General features: G+C 37.4%; 1 protein-coding gene across 1 annotated transcript; it reads left to right on the top strand.

Annotated features, from left to right (window-relative positions):
• Positions 1–2,942: 2,942 nt before the first annotated feature.
• Positions 2,943–25,283, top strand: LOC133284616 (vacuolar protein sorting-associated protein 29). The gene is made up of 4 exons (XM_061481674.1): positions 2,943–3,141; positions 5,510–5,678; positions 24,164–24,301; positions 24,778–25,283. Exons 2-4 carry the CDS (start codon positions 5,547–5,549, stop codon positions 25,066–25,068), a joined length of 561 nt encoding a protein of 186 aa, XP_061337658.1. The 5' UTR covers positions 2,943–3,141; positions 5,510–5,546; the 3' UTR covers positions 25,069–25,283.
• The last annotated feature ends 550 nt before the right edge of the window (positions 25,284–25,833 follow it).

The following is a 25,833-nucleotide window of genomic DNA, read 5'->3' as shown; positions in this document are numbered from 1 at the left end:
TAACCTTTTTCTGTAACTATGTAATGAATTGGAATGATTTTATGAGCTTGAAACACATGAAAATATCATAATTTGAAAACATCTTAAAATTAATTAATGTTAGATTCAAGTGTTATAGTTCAATCTGACTATGATCTACATTGGGTTTTATCAAGGCAGTATATTAGTCTCACCAACAATCCCCCCAACACCTGACTTATGCAAAGTGTCATATCAAGGAATCAAACTTGTGATTTGGACTCTAATACCAAATGTTAGATCAATTGCTTATCACTAGGCCAAAAGTTATAGTTGTTAGTCAGGATGCAATTCTTTTTACTTACCCTTCCTAGCCCAAATGTCATGGTTCAATCTGACTCTGACCTCCATCAGGTCTTGTCAAACCAAGATGTTGGCCTCACCAACACATATAATGAGAGAAAGTGTCATGAAATGTACTCTTAAAGAATGTAAAATTATAAGGGTAAAGACATAAACCAACAGACTATAATAAGTGGTGAATTGTCCTCATAGAGGATGATAAGACTCTGATTACATTCTATTTTTTCATAACTTTTATGGTTATATAATGTTAAGCTTTCATAATTTAGTTCTTTTTGTCATTATATTTATAGGTTAAGAAAATTTGAAACTCTTACATGCCATGAAAAAATCGTTAGAAAAGAGCAGTGGAAAGGAAAAAGAGAGAAAATAGAGAATAGGGAAAGTTTGTGGATAAGATAGAAACACAAAAATAACACAATAGTTTTGTTAACAAATGAGCTGTGAATGGAAAAGTTTCTAAGGCCATTATAAGTTTTCACTTCGTCTATGCAATGTTATTAGAACCGGACCGGTCATTGACCTGGTCGAGGTACTGGGTCACTGGGTCAATGGTTGAACCGCATGAACCGGATATATATATATATATATATATATATATATATATATAAACTTATATTTTATACTTAATTATATAATAAATATTTTAAATGGTGCTAACTAAATAATAACCTAGTGTAGTTTAGTGGTATTTGCTATGTTGCACAACCTCAATGGAAGGGGTTCAAACCCCATTAGATGTGCTTTTTGAAATAATTCTCTTTAACTTAATAGTTATATAATAAAGGGTTATGTTTATCTCATTTTACATGAGATAAACAACTCTCCTACACACACAAAGGGATTGGGTCCCACCACTCTCTTTTCTCTCTCCTCTTATCTGTGGGTCCTATTTATACTTTTGTTTCTACAACATGAGGTAGTTTTTTCCCTACAACATAAGAAAAATATATCCCTATAATAAATATATTAAATGATGTATATTACTCAACCAGTAATGGTGGTTTAGTGGTATGAGAAGGTGCTCCTCACACCAATGAGCAGGGTTTGAACCCACCTGCTGCAAAAAAATATTTTGGAACCAATTTTAAAAAACCGGTTCAAATAGAAAACCCGGCCAGGCCGGTCCAATTTTTATAACACTGCGTCTATGTATTATTTCCTAGCATTTTAAACAATAATGGACCAATTTGATTGTTTGAAAATTTAGATATGGCAAAGCGGGCAACCTGCTTCGCCATGCCATCAACCTAACTAAAAACAGGTTAACCTGCCCTCGCCTGCTTGTGAAAGTGAGTTGAGAAACTTAACCCGACTCAAATATTTTCATCATTGTTTTTATGGTCTTTATTCTGGTAAAACTCTTACTCTTATGCTGGTACTTCTACGAAAAAGATCGAAGAAGAAATATAGGACAATTCTAAAGGAAAATTGTACGTTATTTGAGGAAAATAATATTACAATCCCATTTCATTTGCTTTTTCCAATTAAATTATTGATTTTTTTGCATGCCTATTTCAAATAATTGTTTATTGGCTTAGTTAGGGATGAGCTTAAAACTTTGGGGTCATTACAATTCAGTTTGGCTATAGTTGAAGCTGCAAAAAATAAGTTTTCACAAGAGAACAAAATGAAGTTAGGTTAAATTAGGTTAGGTGTAAAAAAAAAGTTAAAAAAAAAAAAAAAGTTATACAGGTTAAGTTTCCCCGTGGCGGATTGAACTTGTTTTTAATCTGCACAAAAGCGGGTGAGTTATGCAGGTTGTCAAGCTTAACCCATCTCGCCATATTTTGAAGGCGGGGGCAGGCTGACTCACAGGATTGAACTTTTTTGCCTGTGTTATTTGAAACAGGTAAGATGAAACAATTTTCCGAACAAAATATGCCTTTTATTCATCTTGGGGTAAGAATTTTATTTTACAAATATTTCCTAATCCATTTTAATTTATTTTGTTGTCAGCTACTAATTTAATACATGTTTATATTTAATTAAATATAGGTGAACAATAATTTTTTTAAAAAATTCAGTAAAGTTTTGACTATGTTATTTTTTTATGTAAAAATATCCAATAAATAAAAATAGAGAAAAACATTTTTGCAATTGCTTTAGAAATTTTTATCTGTCTCACAGAATGTATTCTTTGGAATATATAGGCAAAATTATTAAACGAACTTTATTGCATGAGACCTATTCTTTTTTTGGTCCTACTGCTTTGTTTTATAAGAGTGGCTGATAAAGTTAAACCCATAAAAATATCATAGTAATTAACATAATTAAGATTTAATCAGTATCCATTTATGTCTATCAAAAAAAAAAATCAGTATCCATTTATATTCATCCACACATTTAAAAGCTTCATCACATATAAATCAATATTTTAGAATTAATTGTTTAAAATAAATTTTCATTTTCATAAATTTTCATTTTAGAATTCGGGAAGGCAAATTTTCATATCAGTTGACATCAAATGATTTAATAACAACCCCACTTAAAAATCATTTTATTTTATGTTTTCTCTCAATTTGGAAACCCATATTTTTTTTTTTTGATGTAGATGAGTGAAGTGAGAATATCATTTTAGTTAAAGTATTTCTTCATTGTTATAAAAAAAAAAAAAAGTATTTCTTCATTACTTACAATCCTCGAAGCTAATACTCTTCTGAAATAGTATTGTTTTGCCATAACCCACCAAGCAACTGCTTTTCCAAATTCTTCATTTTGGGCTTCCGTTTTATTCTTCCGGTCACCCTCATCTCACCGCCGCTGCCACCACCGATCATCACGGTGGCGTGTGGTCCCCACAGCTCCACCTGGCCTCAGGTTCAATCAATTTTTTTTTTTTTTGAATTTTTTAATCTGGGTAATTTGTTTTGTTCATCTTGCTGGGGATTGATTTCCCCCCTTTGATTGGATACCATTTTCATTTTGAAGCAAAAAAAAACCCTCTTTTTTTTTGGCGGGGGGTGGGGGTGGGGGGGATTGATGCGATCTTTGAAGAAATAAAGTTGGAGTTTTGATTTTTGTTTTGAGAGCTTAAATTGTCAAATGCCCTATTTGTTTCGATTTCGTTGTTTATTGGAAAATTTGAACGATTTTTCATATTTGGTTTGGGATGGATTTGGCCTATTAAGTAGTGCAATTCTCCAATTTGAATTTCGATATTCTTTATCGTTCGAATTCCCTAACACTGTTGCAGAAATTTTCATCTTTCAATTCGTGGGTGGGTCTTAATTCCTCGAATTGTTTGCGCCTGCAACTGCCCCACACTCAATTTAAGATGCAATCCCGATCTTATTAATAGTGTTTGTATCCATTTGATTAATATACGTTTTGTTTGTTTTTTTAAAAAAAGATTAGGTTGGATTATGAAATTTGTTGAAAAACCTTACACAAAAAGGAAATAAAAGAAATTAACAACTATTCAGTCATGCCTAAATCCGAGTCATAAAAATATTCCATTTGTAACCAAATAAAAGTAGAAAGTAAAATAACATTTTCATTTTGCAAGGAGCTTAGACTTTGGTATATATATAGGAAAAGCTTTTCTAGCATGATGGCTTTGGAGGAGCATAAATCTATACTGAAACTGTGTTAAAGGGTTTGACTAAAATCATAATTTTTGTTCTCCAAATATCCCTTCCCTTTTAGCTTACTCAGGTGAAGGTACAGGTTGGGTTGCGAGCAACATTAGTGCAGCAAATGTATCTGGTGGTAGCAAAGCATAAATTGGGTTGCCAGACACTTGGTTCTGAATTCCCTCCCTAACCTGAAGTATGACCAAATTGAGTGTTAGAAGCATAAACAAAGATGTATTTGTGAATGACATGTTTGAGTTTCTTATTCTTTTACAAAGCTAAATGGCAAATTGCTGAAGTGGACTGCTGGGGGAAGTTTAGTGAAACTGATGTAGGATCAAAGCTGGATGATTAAATCCGTAGCAGACAAGAAACATAGAGAGAGAATAGGATGGGCTGAGAGTTCTGAACACAGCCAAAAGAGGTCCGGTCTCTGGTTAACAACCAGGAAATTAGACAAAAAGTTTCTGCTAATAATCAGTAGTTTCTTCCATTCCACCATGTTCCCCTTGATTAGTGGGCTCAGTACCATAAAAGTATTTTTCCATCATCTCCATCTTCAAATTCATCCTCTAGTCAACCTTACTGAATGTTCTTTACAATTTGGATTGTGGTCACCTTTTGGAATCATCACACAAGATTCCACTTGATTTCTTGCAGATTTCTCACTTTTGCATAAGTTGCACAATGTGTTTTGTATCTTTTTATTTTTTATTTTTTTGAGCTTGGGTAAGCCTAAGAACTCTTGTTCTATGTGCTGCCATAACTAATATGGGTCAAATTCAAATTTGTTAACCTAATTGATGTAAGGTAAAATCCTTAGGATTAAATCTATTGTAGACAAAAAATATATAGAAAAAAATGATTTATAAAAATGGATTTGGCTCCTCTAAAGTGAAGGGTGGTCTTTAGAGGGAAAAATTAGGAGTTATGATCATTGATGAGAACATCAAGGGAGTGGATTTTAACAGCATAGTTTATTCTACATGTGCATGTATTTTATCACAATCTCAGCTGTTGATTCTTCAATCAACGATTATAACTGCACTTTTCGCCCTAAAGTGCATCCCTCACTTTAGAAGAGCCAAATCCTTTAAAATCAGCCCTAACAGAGCTGGTGTTCTGGTCAGCCGCCTTCTTCCTGGTCATAGCTCAAGTACTTGGGGTGAGTCATGAGTGGGGATTTGGGTAGAAGTTATCTATATAAAATAAAAAAAGAAAAGATTGGGAAGGTTATTGGTTGATGAGAGATTTGAGGAAATTGTGGACCTGATTGACAATTCAGCTTCTATGAATCTAATGACAACATTTGGTACTGTGTATTGTGTTTAATATTGTTAGAATATCTTATTAGAATATCGTAGGATATTACATATATACTGTAGAATCAGTTAGGATTAATTTTACAAGGGATTGAATCACTATAATTAATATCCACACTAATATATAGAGAGACTATGTATGGTCTGTTATAGACACAAATTCTTCCGGTCGGATTTCTTCCCTGAAATTCAAGTAATATATTTATACTTAATTTCATATATTGTGCAGTATAAATTCTTTTGAAGTAAGTCACTATTACTATGTTCATGGGTAATACTTTGTTTCTTCAGGTTCCCTAATTGGGCTTTCAGTTTTTTATTGTTGAGGATGGTGCTGGTCTTGGCCCTGGGTGATTTGCATGTGCCCCACAGGGCACCTGATCTGCCTGCGAAGTTCAAATCCATGCTTGTCCCTGGCAAGATCCAGCATATTATTTGCACTGGAAATTTATGTATCAAAGTATGTATAATTTTCCGCCTTACTGTAGCAAATAATACTGATCCAATTTGAATGTTTCTATGTTACATTTTTGGAGTACAATGGATCACCTCTTTTATATATTTTTCAACTTCTATATTATGAGGCAACAAAGGGCCACAGGGTTTTGAAGGGCCATTGTTTGCTTGTCTTGCATTCTTTCCTTTTATTTTCTATGAAGTGAAGTGCTTTTCTCTTGAATCTTGTACTTGTAGCGTTTGAGTTCATTAGGAGAGGCTGACTCCTATTAGAATTTAAGCCTTTATTGGTTCAACATCAACGTCACTTTTTTCCCACACTAGTTAGGGTCAGCAATTGATGAACCCTAATAAAAAGCAAGAAAAGATTGAGGGAAAGGAAAAATAAATGAGAGATGACAAATCTGATGCATTAGTACTTATTTTTTTTTTTAAGGAATGCCATGAGAAATCTTTGATCTATTGTTTCATAAAGTGTCAATGAAGTGGTAGTTGGGTAGAAAACCAATGACTTTTGAACAATTTTTGAAATTGGGAAATCTTGGATGCCTATACATACGGAAGGTTAGTAATTGTCCTTGTGATTAGTGGTGTAACCATGGTGGGGGCCTGCAGTACCCCTGGACTTTTTCTACAATATGCAATATCCTTTACTTTCAAAAACTGAGTTTGAAAGGTTTTTCACGGGCTTATCCCATTTCATGACAATATTTTTTAACATAATATACATTATATTTAATGCATCTAGGCTTGTTTGATTGCCTCCCTTAAGATCAGTGATGCTTTCTTTGTAATCAAAAGGTGCCAATCCAGCATAAAGGAAAAAGTGTGAACAAAAGCATAAGATAAATGTTGCAGAGATGAGAGTTTTGCAGTGGATGAGTGGATGTGCAAATCATGAATGAATATATTGTAAGAAAGTAGGGATAGCTCCTATTGAGAAAAAACTGATAGAATCTTGCTTAAGGTGATTTCTACTGTGAGAAGAAGACCAATAGAAGCCTTAGAAGGTTTGATTAGATGGAGGGAAACCCAATAAATAGAGGTGCAGAGTAGACCAAGAAAAACTATAATAGAAACTATTAAAAAGACTTAAATCTAAATGACCTTTCTTGAGTTTTACTTTCTTATAGAGCACAATGGTGTCATTTGATTCATGTAACTAACCCCACCTAGTGGAAACGGCTTTAGTTGTTATTGTTGCTGATTAGATTTAAGGGTTTGCTCTTTTCAGTGATTGCTCCTATTTAAATAAAAGGACAAGATCATTTTACATCAGTGTAAGTTACACTTTCAATCTTGACCGTTGATCCCATTTATATCTAACGGCTCTAATTTATTAGATATGTGAGCTGTTAGATGCAAGCATATCAATGGTCAAGATTGGATGTAAAACTTCTTATTCTTACACCAGTATAAATTAATCATATCCCTTAAATAAATTGTTTATTCATTTACTAGGGCACAATATGTGCAGATGCCTGAAAGCAATAGCTTCAATCACAATATTTTCCGCACTACCGTAGTACTGAACATTGAGTGCATCACCTATTAAAGTTAGGAAAAAGAGTCATCTAAGTGCATTTACTCTACCCATTTCTTTATTATAAATGTCATATGTGTCCCACTTGTTTCTAGTTTTAGTAAAGGAGTATAGTGATGAAGATTTACTCCTAAATAAGATTGGTAAGAGTCTGAGATTTAATTGACTTATTGTACGTTTTGCAAACTTATTGTTGAGAGAAAGTTGAACAACATGTTCCAAGTAACTTACTAGAAAATAGTTTAGTTTAGCATTTTGCATTTAGCATGACCTCGCTGCAGTTAGTTGTGTTTTTAGTGTGAGATCCATATTTTTATCTGTCATAAAATATCTGGTTTAGAGATTTGGTCGGGATTAAGAGAAAGAAACCGTATGATCATTCCACTGCTTTTGGTAAATGTGGATCAGATAAAAAAAATTGCTGGAAATTATGAAGGAACTCCCTATTTCTAGCACTTGTCAGTTCTGAAATTTGAGCTTTCAAAGTAGTAAATATCTTTCTTAAATCCACTTTCGCATAGTAATAAAGTTCTTCCTCTCTGTTTACCAAAAAAAAAAAGTTCTTCCTCTCTACAGTGCCAATCATCCTCTTCAATTCCTCTTGTAGGAAATCTGATCTGATACAGACCAACAATTCCAATACAGAAACAAATCAAGAACAGTATGTTGCTATGGGAAATTACAGTGACAATAATGGAAGAGACAATTAACAGTAATAAAAAAGAGAAAATAACAATGATAGTTCTAGAGCAATTGGAGAGGCCAATGTTGTTAAAACGTAGTGTCTACGTAGAAACGGTAGGGGTGAGCAGAAACGTAAAATCGAAAAACGTAAACGAAACGTAAGAGTTTACTATGTACAAAAAAAACATATCCAATATATATAAAACCAAAACATACCAATACATAAGTTATCACAAATATAATACATTTTAGTTTAAAGTTAATTTTTGTATTAAGACATCATTTCATTAGTTTGACCATATTAATAATTATCCTTATTGAAAAGAAGTTTTTGTATATAGATCTTGAATAATTTACATGAGTGAGTATTTATACAAGAAAGAATCACTAAGAATGACTAAGCGATGACTAATCAATCCTAATCACAATCAATTCTAATCAATCACAATCAATCCTAATCAATCATAATCAATCCTAATTAATAGGAAATAAAAACGGAAACATGTTTGAATTCTGATTTTCTACACTCCCCCTCAAGTTGGGAGGTAAATATTGATCATTCCCAACTTGCCAATCAAGTCTTCGAATGCTGGACGGTGTAGGCCCTTGGTAAGGATATCTGCCGTTTGCTCTTTGGTTGGAACATATATCAAACGCACACTTCCATCATTTAATTTTTCTTTGATGAAGTGACGATCAACTTCCACGTGCTTTGTTCGATCATGATGCACAGGATTTTGAGCAATGCTAACAGCTGCCTTGTTGTCGCAATATAGTTTTATTGGTAGGGAATATGAAATCTTCAACTCTTGAAGAAGTCTTCTCAACCAGATTCCTTCACAAACTCCATGAGCTAAAGCTCGAAATTCTGCTTCAGCACTACTTCTTGCAACCACTGTTTGCTTTTTGCTTCTCCAAGTAACAAGATTTCCCCACACATAGGTGCAATAGCTTGAGGTAGATCTCCTGTCTACTAATGAGCCTGCCCAATCTGCATCAGTGTAGATTTCAATTGTCCTTTTATACCCCTTTTTAAAGAATAATCCTCTTCCTGGAGTATTCTTGAGGTATCTAAGCACCCTATAGACTGCACTAAGATGTTTCTCCTTGGGTGAGTGCATGAATTGACTAATCATACTCACCGCAAAGGCAATGTCAGGACGCGTATGAGATAAGTAGATTAGTTTACCAACCAATCGCTGATATTGTTCTTTATCCACCTCATTCCCATCTTCAATACCTAACTTGGTATTAGGTTCCACAGGTGTCTCAGCAGGTTTACACCCTAACATTCCTGTTTCCAACAAAAGATCTAGAACATATTTCTTTTGTGTTAGAGTGATGCCTGTTTTGCTCCTAGCAACTTCCATACCAAGGAAATATTTGAGAGTGCCAAGGTCTTTGAGTTCAAATTGAGCTGCTAGAAATTTCTTCAAGGTGTTCAATTCCTCAATATCATCACCTGTAAGAATTATATCATCTACATATACAATAAGAATAGCAATTTTACCATCCTTAGAGTGTTTGTGGAAGAGAGTATGATCAGTCTGTGCTTGAATGAAGCCTCTTCTTTTGACTGCTTGTGTGAATTTGTCGAACCATTCTCTGGGAGATTGTTTCAATCCATATAGAGACCTTTTTAGTTTACACACTGATCCATTTCCCTTTTCAAAACCAGGTGGAGGATCCATATAGACTTCTTCATGTAAGTCACCATTTAGGAATGCATTCTTCACATCTAACTGTTGCAGAGGCCAATCTAGATTGGCAGCAAGAGATAAGAGAACTCGGATGGTATTGACTTTAGCAACCGGAGCAAAAGTCTCATGATAATCTATCCCATGAATCTGAGTGAAACCCTTTGCAACCAATCTTGCCTTGTATCTGTTGATGCTATTATCTGCATTGAATTTTATTGTAAACACCCATTTGCATCCTACTTCCTGTTTTCCTTTGGGTAGGGTCACTATCTCCCAAGTTCCATTTCTTTCTAAAGCATTCATTTCTTCAAAGACAGCATCCCTCCATTTTTGATCATTGAGAGCCTCATGTATATTTCTCGGTATCTTTGTACTATCCAACATAGTATTGAAAGCACGAAACCCTGGGGACAACTTTCCATATGAAATATGATTAGAAATAGGATGAGTAGTACAAGATCGAGTACCTTTTCTGAGAGCAATGGGCAAGTGTAGATCATTTTCACCATGACACTCAAGTATTGGGGTGCTGGAACTAGAACATGGTTCAAAATCCTGGCAGTGTAGAGGCTCTGGGTTATTCACACTTTGAGGAGGCTTTCGCCTGCTATAAACTTGTCCCCATTTTGAGGAGGCTCTTGATGGTGAGGATTCTGTAGCTCCCCCTGTTTCCAAAAGTAGAGGTAATACCGTGGCATCAGTAGGTTCCCATGACTGATCTTCATCTACTCCTATAGACTCCCCCTGAAGAGAAGTCGAGGGGAAGAAAAAGTCATTCTCAGAAAAAGTGACATCCATAGAGACAAAGACCTTACGAAGAGAGGGTGAATAACTGAAGAAAAGAAGAAGTGGAAGAAGTGTTTTATCTAAATAATACTTTCTTGATTCATTGAGAGACCCAATGGGTCCTTTTTATATTGAGTACATACAACTACCTCAACTACTTTAATAAATATACAACCACCAACTACATCAATAAATATACAACTACCAACTAAATATACAACTACCAACTACATCAATAAATACTATCTAGAATATTCTACATATTCTACACTCCCCCTCAAGTTGGGAGATATATATTGATCATTCCCAACTTGCTGATCAAATTCTCAAAGGTTGGCTTAAGTAATCCTTTGGTGAGGATATCCGCCGTCTGTTCCTTGGTAGGTATATATGTCAAGCATACACTACCGTCTTCTAATTTCTCTTTGATAAAGTGACGATCAACTTCCACATGTTTTGTTCTGTCATAATGAACAGGATTTTGAGCAATGCTGACAGCAGCCTTATTATCACAATATAATCTGATAGGTAGGGAATAAGAGATCTTCAGCTCCTCCAGAAGCCTTCGTAACCAAATTCCTTCACAAATACCATGGGCTAGAGCCCGAAATTCCGCTTCTGCACTGCTTCTTGCTACAACAGTTTGTTTCTTACTTCTCCAGGTCACAAGGTTTCCCCAGACATAAGTACAATATCCTGAAGTAGATCTTCGGTCCATTGCAGAGCCAGCCCAGTCTGCATCTGTATAGATTTCAATCATCCTTTTGTGCCCCTTTTTAAAGAAAATTCCTCGACCAGGGGTATTTTTGAGGTATTTGAGAATTCTATAAACAACACTAAGGTGTTTTTCCTTAGGAGAATGCATGAATTGGCTAACCATGCTCACAGCAAAAGCAATATCAGGACGAGTGTGAGACAAATAGATTAATTTTCCCACTAGTCTCTGGTACTGCTCCCTATCAACATCTTCCCCGTCCTCAACTCCCATCTTGATATTAGCTTCAATTGGAGTCTCTGCCGGCTTGCACCCAAGCATACCTGTTTCTTGCAACAGGTCTAGAATGTATTTTTTCTGAGTTAAAGAAATTCCTTCCTTACTCCGAGCAATTTCCATGCCAAGGAAATATTTGAGAGATCCAAGATCTTTTAGTTCAAACTGGTCAGCTAAACATTTTTTTAAAGAGGTTATCTCCTAGCTATCATTACCAGTGACAATTATGTCATCAACATAAACGATTAGAATAGCAATTCTTCCTTTGTCGGAGTGTTTAAAAAATAAAGTGTGATCAGTCTGAGCTTGGGTGAACCCTCTTCCCTTAACAGCTTGAGTAAATTTCCCAAACCATTCTCTGGGAGATTGTTTAAGTCCATAGAGAGACTTCTGCAACTTGCACACAGAACCATCCCCTTTTTCAAAACCAGGAGGTGGATCCATGTAAACTTCCTCATGGAGATCACCATTCAAGAAGACATTCTTAACATCTAACTGTTGCAATGGCCAATCAAGGTTGGCGGCAAGAGATAGCAGAAAGCGGATAGTGTTAAGTTTGGCAACAGGAGCAAATGTCTCCTGATAATCTATCCCATGAGTCTGAGTAAATCCCTTAGCAACTAATCTGGCCTTATACCTATTGATGCTATTGTCTGCATTGAATTTTATTGTGAACACCCACTTGCAACCAACAGTTTTCTTTCCTTTAGGTAATGTCACAAACTCCCATGTTCCATTTTTTGTAAGTGCATCCATTTCTTCTAATACTGCATTCCTCCATTTTGGGTCATCAAGTGCTTCTTGGATATTTTTGGGTATCCTGGTACTATCTAACATAGTGTTGAAAGCACGAAAACCTGGAGACAACTTTTCATATGAGATATAATGGGAAATAGGATGAGCAGTGCAAGATCTAGTACCTTTCCGAAGAGCATTAGGCATATCAACGTTGGTTGTACTAGTACATTCAAGTGGGTTGCTGGAACAAGGACTCGAGTCAGGATCCTGGCAGTCTAGAGTATCTTCATGTGTTTTGCTCCCGCTGTAAAATTTTCCCCATTTACCAGGAGGATCACAAGGAGGATCATTAGATTCAGGTATAGTTGCTCCCCCTGTTTCCTTCCCAATAACTCCACTTGTTTCCAAAGGCCAAGGTAAGACAGCAACATCATTTGGTTTCCCAGGCTTATCTTCATCCATACCAATACCAATAGACTCCCCCTGAAGAGAAGTCGGGGAAAAAAAGGATTGTGTCTCATAAAAGGTAACATCCATGGAAACAAAAACCTTACGGAGAGAAGGTGAGTAACACTTATAACCTTTTTGATTAGGGGAATATCCTATGAAGACACATCTGATGGATTTAGGGTCAAGTTTGGACCTTTGATGTGGAGGAATATGCACAAAAACCACACAGCCAAATATTTTGGGAGGAAGAGAAGAAAGAGAACTGAAAGAGGGAAAAGATTTAGTAAGACAGGATAAAGGAGAATGAAAATTTAGTACTCGAGAAGGCATCCGATTAATGAGATAACAGGCTGTCAAGACGGCTTCCCCCCACAGATATTTAGGGACAAGCATCGTGAATAAAAGAGCTCGAGCAACTTCAATTAGATGTCTATTTTTCCTTTCAGCCACCCCATTTTGTTGAGGGGTGTTAGGACAAGAACTTTGATGAATAATTCCATGCTGGTTTAGGTAATCTCCAAGAACTGAATTAAAATATTCAGTACCATTGTCTGTTCGCAGAATTTTGATAGAAGTCTGAAATTGAGTTTGAATCATAGCATGAAAGTTTTTAAAAGTGGATGCTGCCTCAGACTTATCTTTTAAGAGATATACCCAACATACCCTAGAATGATCATCAATGAAAGTAATAAACCAACGAGCACCTGAGACATTTTTTTCACGAGCAGGTCCCCAAATATCACTATGAATCAATGTAAAGGGAGAAGATTCATGATATTTCTTAGGAGAATAAGTGACACGAGAGTGCTTTGCAAGCTGACAAATATCACAAAGAAGGGAACTTGGCTTTTTATTGATAAATAAGTTCGGCAATAACTTCTGGAGATAAACAAAATTTGGGTGTCCCAACCTACGATGCCATAACAAAACATCATTACAGTCATCTGATAAACATAGAGAGTGGTTCGAAAAAATCCTCTTTTCACAATGAACATTTGTAAAATAGTATAGCCCTTCTTCCTCTCTAGCACTGCCAATCATCATTCCCGAGTCCTGTTCTTGAAAGATACAAGCATTTGCAGAGAACTTAGCAACACAATGCAACTCAGTAGTAAGTTTGCTAATAGAGATGAGATTACAAGTAAGAGAGGGAACATGAAGTACTGAGTTCAAAATAATATGCTCAGAAAGTTTAATGGATCCCTTTCCCGCAATAGTGGAGAAATTCCCATCAGCTGTTCTTATTCGTGACGGGTAATAGTAAGGGGTATAAGAGAAAAATAAGGTTGCATTACCTGTCATGTGATCAGAGGCCCCTGAATCAAGGATCCAACGATTACTACGTTCAACATGGAATGCCATACCTTTTTGAGCAACATGACTAGTTGCCTCAGCAGGTTGAGACATCAATTTCTGAAAAGACGAATTTTCAAAATTTTCAACGTCAATGGTTTTCTAACAACAGGTTCCCGGAAAAAAGTTCCTCCAAATACAATGAGAGCAATCTTGGCTACAGTGAAACAGTAATTGCTACAGTAATGAACAGTACTGCTACAGTAATGAACAGTACTGCTACAGTAATGAACAGTATTGCTACGGGTCTTCTGTGGGCTGGCTCAGAATCTTGTTCTGAACCTAATGGTGGCCTTGGTTTCGTGGTTGGAGGTGTCTAGGTAAGGATTCTGGCTTGGGCAGTGGCTAAAACGAAAAAAAAAGGAATAGGAAAATGACTTAAAATTAAATCAGAACGGGGAAGAGACTGGAATATAACCAGCTCTGATACCATGAAGAAAAGAAGAAGTGGAAGAAGTGTTTTATCTGAATAATACTTTCTTGATTCATTGAGAGACCCAATGGGTCCTTTTCATATTGAGTACATACAACTACCTCAACTACTTTAATAAATATACAACCACCAACTACATCAATGAATATACAACTACCAACTAAATATACAACTACCAACTACATCAATAAATACTATCTAGAATATTCTACATATTCTACAATAACATTTATAGCCACGTTGAGTAGGAGAATAACCAATAAAGACACACTGAAGAGACTTAGGATCAAGCTTAGACCGTTGATGGGAGGGAATATGGATAAATACAACGCAACCAAATAACTTGAGAGGTAAGGAGGAGACACCTCGGAAGGAAGGGAAGATACGAACAAGACTAGAAAGAGGAGACTGAAATTTTAGAATGCGAGATGGCATTCGATTTATCAGATACGAGGCAGTGAGAACTGCCTCTCCCCAAAGATATTTAGGAACACTCGTGGTAAACATAAGAGCCCGAGCAACTTCAAGGAGATGTCGGTTTTTTCTTTCCGCAACTCCGTTTTGTTGGGGTGTGTCAAGACACGAGCTATGGTGAAGGATGCCATGTTGGGAAAGATATTCTCTAAGAATAGAGTTAAAATACTCTTTGCCATTATCTGTACGAAGAATTTGTATAGCAACTTGGAATTGGGTTTGAACCATGGCATGAAATCTTTTAAACACGGATGCAGCATCGGACTTATCCTTTAGAAGATACACCCAACAGACTCGAGAATGGTCATCAATGAAGGTAATGAACCATCGAGTACCTGAAATATTTTTAACACGGGCTGGACCCCATATGTCACTATGAATTAAGGAAAATGGGGAAGAGTCATGGTGAACTTTAGAAGGATAATGAGCACGAGTATGCTTGGCAAGTTGACAAATATCACAAGAAAACAAACTTGGATTTTTATTAATAAATAAGTTTGGCAACAACTTCTGAAGATAAATAAAATTTGGATGGCCTAGCCTACGATGCCACAGCATAACATCATTACATGAATCAAAAGGAAACATAGAGTTTTTTTCTACGAAAACAGCTTCATGAGTCACATCCTCCTCAAAGTAGTAAAGTCCACCATCCTCTCTAGCACTGCCAATCATCCTCTCCGAGTCCTGTTCCTGAAAAACACAACCATGTGGAAAGAATTTAGCAAAGCAATGCAACTCAGAGGTGAGCTTGCTAATGGAAATGAGATTACAAGTCAGAGAAGGAACATAAAGAACTGATGTCAAAGTAATCAGCTCAGAAAGTTTAATGGTTCCGTGTCCCGCAATCTGGGAAAAACTGCCATCGGCGATCTTGACCCGAGAAGGTTCAGAATATGGATTGTATGAACAAAACAAGCCAAGATTACCTGTCATATGATCAGAGGCTCCAGAATCAAGGATCCAATGATTTTGACTATCAATATGGAAAGTTGTACCTTGCTGGACCACATGACTAGTGGCCTTAGGAAGGGGTGATGAGGAGGCGGAAGAGTGTTTTGAGGAAGCCATGAATAGAAAGAGAAGGGTTGACCGTTGATGAAAAATCAAGTTTTGTAAATTTTTGATCTGACCTCTGGAACAGGAAGGGGAGAAGCCGACGAGAAGGTCTGTGCAAGTCGCGGCGGAAAAAGACGTTGGGAAGGCGGCGCGTGTGACGGCGCGTGGCGGCGCGTGCGGCGGTTGACGGCGATGGGTCCAGCGGCGGTCGACTCGTCGGATCCTTCTGAGTCGAATGGTTACCTCACTTTCTTGATCGGAGGTCAGTAGACTAGGTTTCTATGTTGGACAGATTCAAGGAGGTGTTTAGGAGGTGTTTGACGGTGATGGAAGTGTTTGGATGGTTATTTCAGATGTGAATTAGGGTAGGAACAAACCCGCTCTGATACCATATTGAAAAGAAGTTTTTGTATATAGATCTTGAATAATTTACATGAGTGAGTATTTATACAAGAAAGAATCGCTAAGAATGACTAAGCGATGACTAATCAATCCTAATCAATCACAATCAATCCTAATCAATCATAATCAATCCTATTTAATAGGAAATAAAAACGGAAACATGTTTGAATTCTGATTTTCTACAATCCTTTTCAGTTTTTATCTATTATTTTTAAATATATCCTTTATTCATTTTTATATATCATTTTAATAAATCAATGAAGTATTTTTTTAAGCTATAACTACGGTATTAATAAATGTGAAGAAGATTAATATAGTGAAAACATTATTAGCAATATTTTCTTTGATATTTTTGTAATATTTTTATTATTATTGAGTGACTATTTTTGTTATTACTATTTTTAATATATCACTAATGGTTAATTCAATCAAATAAAGTTACTTTGCTTATGTTATTTAATAATTTAAAATTTTTATGCGTCGACTTTAAGCAATATTAAAAAGAAAATGTAAAAAATTGAAACCCCAGTTACAAATATCAATCAGGAATGCCACAAAGCCTCTCTTTCTTCTCCATTTCTATACCTCTTCTCACCCTTCCCACTTATGGAGAAAGATGAGCTGACCATCTCTCCTAGACGGCATAACGGACATCCTTTGAGTCACGTGCCCTTCAAAAACCTTAACTTGATGACTTTGGAGCAACAATTATCGTGGGGTCAGAATACGAACTCATTTGACGGCGAAGCAGACGGAAACACTAACGCCATGTATGCTTGGTTGGGGTCGACGGACGGAGGAGATGATGAAGGGAAAGTTCCGAGACTGCCCTGCCGGACATGGTAGGAGATTTCTTTCTTTTTTTTATTACTGAGTCAACTCAGTAAACTCGCCGAGTCAACTCGGCGTTTCAAGCGTTTTTACCCAAATTCCGTTTCTACCACCGTTCAAACACGATTTTTGGTCAAAAAACGTAGAAACGGACGTTTCTACCTTTTGAGATGACGTTTTCACAACAATGGGAGAGGCTCTAGCTCTCCCAAATCACCTAAGAGGTGCCCAAAAGTCCCAAGTCCAAAAGATACCTCCATCCTTCTACTATTTCCTATTTATACTAATTCTTTCCCTTCATTCTAGTATTACTTCTCACGTGTGACACTAACAGAATTGCCTTCCACTCGTATTTGCTTCTAACTGCCTTGTTGACTCAACTTCTTCTAGAATATACCTTTAGAGGTGGTATCCTATCAATACTCCCCCCCTTTTTAAGCACCTTGTCCTCAAGGTGCAGTTCAGTCAACTAAGACCCCACTGGGTCCCACTGCTTAAATTATAGGGACCAACTGATGTGTAAGGAAATACCGGGATCCCATTGCCCTTCTTTGTGGCCAAGTCCCTTGCATTTACAACCCTTGCAGCTACAGTCCCAATGATCCATGTCAACAAAATCAATAAATTCTCCACGGACCTCAAATGCATTACCTTGTACGAGTATATTTTGGTTCACAAAATGATACAATGATCGTCCTTGGGCTCTTAAAGTTCCCACTAATCCAGCAAATGCAACACCATGAGTGCCGTGTATATCCTCGTGAACAGCTATATAAATTGCTTGGGTCCAACAGTAGGCACCCTCCCATCAGCCCAATTAAATGCAATATCACCATCCTCAAAGACCAGATTTATTTTCAACCCAACAGAAATCTGAGAGCAACACAGAAGTTTCACCACAATATACAATTTCTATTTTACTAGAGTATTTGTTTGATTTTTTGCTTCTTTTTTTATCCCACTTTCTTCATTTTTCTGCATAGATTTCTCAATGGACTCTCCAACCGAAGTTGTTCCCAAACAAACTGAAGTAGTTGATAGCCGAACAACCGCTCCCCCATTACCATCATCATAATCGGAACTAGAGAAGTCGTCGTTGTTGTCATCGTCTATGCACACGCCTTTGAGTCGTAGTGTCTTGGACAAGATGAGAGAGACTCGAAGGGTGGAATTATGCTGCTTTGATGTGGAATCCAGCCCCATAATGATGCCTTTCTGACTTGATGGGCACCAAGTAAGACATTTGGGTTTTATTAGGCCAGACACAGTCATGGCCTTAAAGGCCCACCCCATAATTAAAGTCGGTACTTCATGGGTTTGACATTCAAACGACAGATACACATACAACGGATGCGATATCACTATAGAGTGAGGTAAAAAACACAATGCAAAATTAAGGCTAAATTGGGCCTGACCTGTTTGGTCAAACCATGAATGGGCCTAAGTCTTTTGATACTATTTTTGACCTAGCACATTGCTCTTCCCCTGTTACATGTGTATACAGCAGCCACGAAGACCTCTCGCATGAAGGTTCAAGTTCCGGTGGTGGGTTGATCACCTTGTCCTGTCGGTGTGTCGTTGCCACTTCCTGCACCACCTTCGGAGACTCTTTATACTCATGAAGATTGAAATTCAATGGCTGTGTCGACACCGTCTCTTGCACATCCTTCTTCATCTGCGACTGTTCTTCTTCGTCGTTCCTCTCTCGTTCTTCCTCTCTGTCATGACTGCTGCTTGCCTGGCTTTTGGTTGGGTGGCCGCCGTCGTCGACGTGATTGTCGGTGTTGGTGGTTCCCTTCGCTGCTTCCCCCTTTGGATTCTCTTTGTTCGTTGCCCTAACATTTTGGTAACTCGACACCTTAGAATTCATTGAGTTGGGTTGTATATTAACTCGACCCGAAATCGTTTGGTTAACAGAGCCTGACCCGTTAAACCCCCAAGCCCTGCCTTCATATGGGCTAGCATTATAACGTTGGGCCTGATCTTTTTTTGTAAGCCCACTTGATCCATTCCTTCCCCCTGCATTCAGCCTCTCCTCCATCCACGCCATGTTCCTCTTCTCTATCTTCAAGGAGAATTTGATCATCTCCGACAAAGTGATAGCAGGGTGCATCATCAACTCTTCGCGAATGCTACTCTTAACTTCATTGAGCCATGCCCCTTTAAGCAGCTCTTCGTCCTCAAATCGCAAAGCTCTGATCATCTTCTCGAACTAGCGTCTGAACTCAGCCACCGATCCGCTCTGTTTAAGCGAGTATAATGCTTTATAAGGATCCTCTAATGCTTCTGGTTGAAATCGATTCAGATTTTCGTTTGTCTTGTTCTTCTCAAATCTTTTGTCGCTCCTTCTTGTTGATCGCCCTCTAGAGAGTTGCTTGGTCTTCTCAAGAAGTTCATCAAGGAGCCTAAGTATCTCCTTATGATTTTCTTCAACTTGCTTTTCTTTTTTTCTCCATTCTTCAAATCTATTTTCCAATTGCATCTCACTTTTCCTCCAATCTTCAGATCTGTATTCCATCTTCTTTTTCTACTTCTTCTTTTCTTTTCTTTTTCTTTTTTTTTTTTGATTGACTGATGTGGTTCAAAACCCTCCCTAGATCGGAGAGCTCTGATACCAATTGATACAGACCAACAATTCCAATACAGAAACAAATCAAGAACAATATGTTGTTATGGGAAATTACAGTGACAATAATGGAAGAGACAATTAACAGTATTAAAAAAGAGAAAATGTAAAGAACCTTGGGATACACCACCCCAAAAGCTAGCTCAAAGGGTGAGAGTGTCCAAGGCCTTATAAACTCCACATTAGTTGCACATACAACCAATGTGGGACTATATATCTCAACACGCCCCCTCACACGAAAGCCCTTTGGGCTTGAAGCGTGAACAATGCAACAGGCTCAGCCTACCTGTGCTAAGAAACTCCTCAAGAGAAAGTGGGGGGCGACGAGGCTCTGATACCATGTAAAGAACCTTGGGATACACCACCCCAAAAGCTAGCTCAAAGGGTGGGAGTGTCCAAGGCCTTATAAACTCCACATTAGTTGCACATACAACCAATGTGGGACTATATATCTCAACAGAAAATAACAATGATAGTTCTAGAGCAATTGGAGAGGCTCTAGTCTCTCCCAAATCACCTAAGAGGTGCCCAAAAGTCCCAAGTCCAATAGATACCTCCATCCTTCTACTATTTCCTATTTATACTAATTTTTTCCCTTCATTCCAGTATTGCTTCTCATGTGTGACACTAACAGAATTGCCTTCCACTCATTTGCTTCTGTAAAGAACCAATTCAACTCAAAAGCTAAACCTGTTGGGTGAGGCTACATTAATGGTTTTATATATCTCAACACGCCCCCTCACACGAGAGCCCACTGGGTTTGAAGGGTGGACAATGCACAGACCCACCTAACTGTGCGAATAAAGAAATTCCACTAGAAAGAAAGTGGGGGCGGTGAGGATCGAACCCGGGACATGAGGCTCTGATACCTTGTAAAGAACCAATTCAACTCAAAAGCTTAAGCTGTTGGGTGAGGCTACATTAATGGTTTTATATATCTTAACAGCTTCTAACTGCCTTGCTGACTCAGCTTCTTCTAGAATATACCTTTAGAGGTGGTATCCTATCAAAATCATCTATTGAGAACTTGGCAATACAATTAAGTTCAAAGTCATTTTACTAATAGAAATGTGATTACATGCTAATTGAGGGACATGCAAAACAGAGTGTAACATAATCATCCCGAAGAGTTTAGTTGACCCATTCCTAGCAATTTGGGAAAATCTTCAATCTGTTATTTTTACTCAGGAGTACCTATTACACAGGGTATAGGAGTAAAATGATCTCGAGTTACCTGTCATGTGATCAGAGGCCCTAAAGTCAAGTATCCAATGAGTATTACTATTATTAGGAAAGACAGTATCTTGGTGGGCTGATTGCTGGTTGCCATGCTAGGTTGGGTACCAGTGGTTTGATTTAGAAGTTCATAAGTTGTTCAATTTGAACCCTACCAAGGAAGACTATACCTGATTCAATGGGGTCTTGATTTTCTTCTGCCTTGTCTTCAATTGAAATTTGATATCCCTAACTTCTATTTTTCCCCTTAGGCTTCCCATTTTATGGTTTTCTATGAATATCCCAACAGTTGTCCTGGTTATGGCCGACCATCCCATTTCTGGTGTCTGGAGGCATTATCAAGGGTGCCTTTTATGTTTAAAGTAGACACGTCAATTGTCTTTTTTTTTTCATATGAGCTGATGACTCTTTCTCCCAAGCATGACTCTTCTTTTATAGGCTTCTCTCAGAAGCTAATGTTTGTTGTCCTAGTACCCTTTCTCGCACCTCATCAAGATCTCGATTGAGGCTAGCCATGAAATCAAAATCTTTTCATCTCATTAGCCTCCAGGCTTCCAAGGTCAGCTTTATAGGAGAGATTTAATTCCTGTCACAACTTTTTCAATTCATCATAATATTCGTCAATAATCAAACCTCCTTGACATAAGAGGCATGAGAGGCATTTTCCAAGTTCAAGTAATTTTGTTTGAAAGCATCCTAGTTATTGTTGGCAGTTTTGAGGAATAAGTATGTGCGGCTAATTTGTGATTCCATGGAATTCGTCAGCCATGCCTTCATGATCGAGCTGTTGATCTCCCAATTTTCGTATCTTGGGTCATTCTCAGTAGGTTCTTTGATTTTTCCGGTGAGATAACCCATCTTTCCCCTTCCTTATGTGACCAATGCGACTGATTGGGGCCACTGGAGAAAGTTCTTCCCACTCAGCTTGTGACTAGTGATCTAAAAGAACAAGTTTTCTCCAATTTACAAGTTCAGAGCTAGGGACATCGCAAAAGAGCTATCGAAGGAAGCCATGGAAGATATTAAAAGGGGTATCTGATCCAGTATCTAAAGGGCTTACGGTTGCAGTTTTGAGGCTTAGAACAAGATAGGGAGGAGCTGATGAGAAGAATGGGACCAACGGCGTGCTGTTTTACGAAGGCGGCGCGTGGTATACACGCATCGACGAGAAGGCACGCATAGACCGGTGCGTAAGGGTGCATGTCTGGGTTTTTAGTAACGGTGCTCAGAAGGATGACTGGAAGGTGGCTTTTGCAGTGATTTGTGGCCTCACCTTGTTGGTTGGGGCTTTGCAGAGGGTATTTTCATCCTTGATAATGACTGCACAAGATATCTTTGATGCTCCTCAGTCTAATTTTCAGCCGTGACTATGGCTAGATGAATTTGGGATCATGTGATCTTGATCCCAAACAAAAACTCTGTATATATACAGATTTCAATATATAGAGGATGCTTCCACGGACACTAATTACAAAATTGATTCTTATTAAGTGAAATATCAGAATTGATCCCAATGAATTAGGGATGGGATATTTTTCCTAAAAGTTCAAGGATATTGATACAAACCCACCATCGAAAGTGTACCGTAGAAATAAAAATAGAAGGATTTGGGCCCCAAATACAGAAGTTGACCCAAGTGAAGATGCTGATTACGTAGAACCTGGCCTATGTGAGGGTGCTGACTAAGCAAAACAGAATGGAGCCGTGGGAGAGCAAGGTAGTTACGGGGGAATTGGTTAAGTGTAGTGGAGGGGGGTGCTAGAAGGAATCATTTGGAATTGGCATTGGAAGTGGAACCTTGGGAGAGAGTGAGGCCTCTCCAATTGTCTCACATTCTTTTTACCTTTCTCTGCCTTGTTATTTCATTTCCCAGCTCTTGTTAATTTCCCTTTTTATTGTAATTGTTGTCACTGTTGTACTGTCATTAGCTTGTAATTGTCTCTTGAATTCCATAAATATATCAGAATCCAGTTTATCAGGTCAAGTCCCCTGCTCTCTGTTGTTGGTTGTGTGTTTGGTTGGAAGTCTCTATCAGATATCCTACAGAAATCATAGCTTGAAAGTTGGATGACTTAACAATTACCTTGTATTGAAACTAAATACTATATCTGTTGAGATATAGAGTCCCACATTGGTTGTATGTGCAACTAATGTGGAGTTTATAAGGTCTTGGGCACTCCCACCCTTTGAGCTAGCTTTTGGGGTGGTGTATCCCAAGGTTCTTAACATGGTATCAGAGCCTTGCCGCCCCCCACTTTCTCTTGTGGACTTTCTTAGCACAGGTAGGCTGGGCCTGTTGCATCTTCCACTCTTCAAGCCCAATGGGCTCTCGTGTGAGAGGGCGTGTTGAGATATATAGTCCCACATTTGTAAAGAACCAATTCAACCCAAAAGCTTAAGCTGTTGGGTGAGGTTACAATAATGATTTTATATATCTCAACACGCCCCCTCACACGAGAGCTTACTGGGCTTGAAGGGTGGACAATGCACAGGCTCACCTACCTGTGCGAACAAAGAAATTCCACTTGAAAGAAAGTGGGGGGCGACGAGGATCGAACCCGGGACACGAGGCTCTGATACCATGTAAAGAACCAATTCAACCCAAAAGCTTAAGCTGTTGGGTGAGGTTACATAAATGATTTTATATATCTCAACAATATCCTAAGATTTGAAGCCTGCCCTTGATATCTATTCAAAGAACCACAGAACCCAAAGGATTATACTGTGAAGTTGAAGCCTTGTTCGCTTGGATGAACTGCCGATGTCATGCAGCTTTTTCTAATTTCAGTTTGGAGAGAAAAGAGGAAATCATTCATGTATTTAGACTAAGCTTAGTGTATTTGTAACTTATTTCCCTCCTTTTCACTTTCTAACACTTTCTACCAAACATAAGTTATAATTTCTTTTGTTGGTTCTTTATTAGCTGGGTTTCCTTTCAGTTATGCTAATTGGAATCAAACTTTAATAGGATTTATAATATTTCCATAAATGGTTTGTGGGAATTAGCTCTCAAAGTGAAGATTCTTTCATATTATTAAAAATGGAATTTTTTCATCAAGTTGTATGTTGTGGAATTAAGTGAGAATATATATATATATATACTTTTTTAGTATTCGAATTTGGTGATATTATAATTTTAATGCTTGGATTTCTAAGCTAACTTTTTTTGTAAATTATTCTTAGGAAGTTCATGACTACTTGAAGACTCTTTGTCCAGACTTGCATATAACTCGTGGTGAGTACGATGAAGAGACGAGATATCCAGAGACTAAAACACTAACCATTGGTCAATTTAAGCTTGGACTATGTCATGGTCATCAGGTCTGATTTTTCTTTCACTCTTTGTTGTTTTTTTCCGCTTCATTTATAGATATTTGTGGGCATGCGCAAGTAAACGGTTTAGGATTTTCTTGGCTATTAGAGGGTAATGTACTTTGGATTTTCTTGATCAAAGTTATAGACAATAAGGCAACAGGAAAAACAAACTTTTGGGAAGAATTTGAAGTCGTTCCTATAGCTTACCTTGCAACACCTTGAACAGTTGAACCTAAGTTAGATGATTGATCTCATGGTGGCCCTTTATGGTGCTTGCGTATGTGTTCAACTAGTGTCTCTTCATCTCTTCTTTGATGATGTTTTCACATTTTATCAGATAGAACAATTTGAATTTGTTTTTATTTAGCTGTCTTCCACGAGGGATAGGGTTGTTATGTAACTTAATTCAGTCAAATAAAAACCTAAATTTCTGCATTATTATGTATTGATACGGGATGATTGTGTTCTTAATGTGTTTGAAGGTTATTCCATGGGGAGACCTGGACTCACTAGCAATGCTGCAGAGGCAACTTGATGTGGACATCCTTGTGACAGGTCACACCCATCAGTTTACAGCATACAAACATGAGGGTGGTGTGGTTATAAATCCAGGTTCTGCAACAGGTGCCTACAGCAGCATCACTTATGATGTGAACCCAAGTTTTGTCCTCATGGACATTGATGGTCTGCGTGTTGTGGTCTATGTATATGAACTTATTGATGGAGAGGTTAAGGTTGACAAGATTGATTTCAAGAAGACATCTGCTCATTAAACACTTGAATTTTGGTCTTTAGTCCCTTGTATCTTTCTTCTTTTTTCTTATTTTGTAGTTTTAATCTTTTGCTCCTTCGACCTTTCTATGGAGGTTCTGTTTTTAGTTATATTTTAATTTTAACAGTTTTATTTTGGGCATATCAGAAACTTACAGGATTCTTTTAATTTGATCAATTTGTCAACTGTGTTAAACATATATGAATGAATGATTAGCAGTGGCTTTGTATGCGCCATAATTTCTATTGACCAGTGATTGGACAAGGGGGATAATATAACGCTGAAATTTTGGTGTGCAGAAATCCCTTGTTAATTTAGCATGAACTAACTAGCAAACATTTTGTTTAGGCAAAGGGCTAGATCAAGTAGCTTTAGCCCAAAGTTTAGGGCTTTGGATCCTGCCTGGGTTGGGAGTCTCTGGATGTCGACATGGTCTAGAATTAGAAAATATTTATTTAAATTTATATTTGAATATTGATATACAAATAATTATTTAAATAAATATAAAAATTTAAATTCATAATCAAAATTCAATACCCAAACCACTTTAGGTTTTGTTGGTCAGGTTGAACAAAAATCAACACAATTACTCAACCCAACTCAAAAGTTTTGTATTATATTGAATTAGATAGATAAACTCATCGGGTTCATCCAGATCAATATCAACCCAAATCGAAATATAGTGCCGTATAAAATTATTGTTTTAGGGCTAATTATATCCAAAATCTGTTAAAAATTATGTGATGGATTGTAGACAGAATTTAAC

The sequence above is a fragment of the Gastrolobium bilobum genome, unplaced genomic scaffold (genome assembly GCF_033153095.1).
Source record: "Gastrolobium bilobum isolate Gb01-03AN ecotype WA unplaced genomic scaffold, APGP_CSIRO_Gbil_v1 utg30268, whole genome shotgun sequence".
Lineage (NCBI taxonomy): Eukaryota > Viridiplantae > Streptophyta > Magnoliopsida > Fabales > Fabaceae > Gastrolobium > Gastrolobium bilobum.
Note: the sequence above shows the minus strand (reverse complement) of the source record. Positions and strands in the feature narration are given on the sequence as shown.

Excerpts from the sequence above, each read along its gene's own strand:
- LOC133284616 (XM_061481674.1), top strand. The coding sequence starts at position 5,547 with ATGGTGCTGGTCTTGGCCCTGGGTGATTTGCATGTGCCCCACAGGGCA. Across the intron at positions 5,679-24,163 it reads CTGGAAATTTATGTATCAAA|GAAGTTCATGACTACTTGAA; the intron begins GTATGTATAATT and ends AATTATTCTTAG. Across the intron at positions 24,302-24,777 it reads GACTATGTCATGGTCATCAG|GTTATTCCATGGGGAGACCT; the intron begins GTCTGATTTTTC and ends ATGTGTTTGAAG.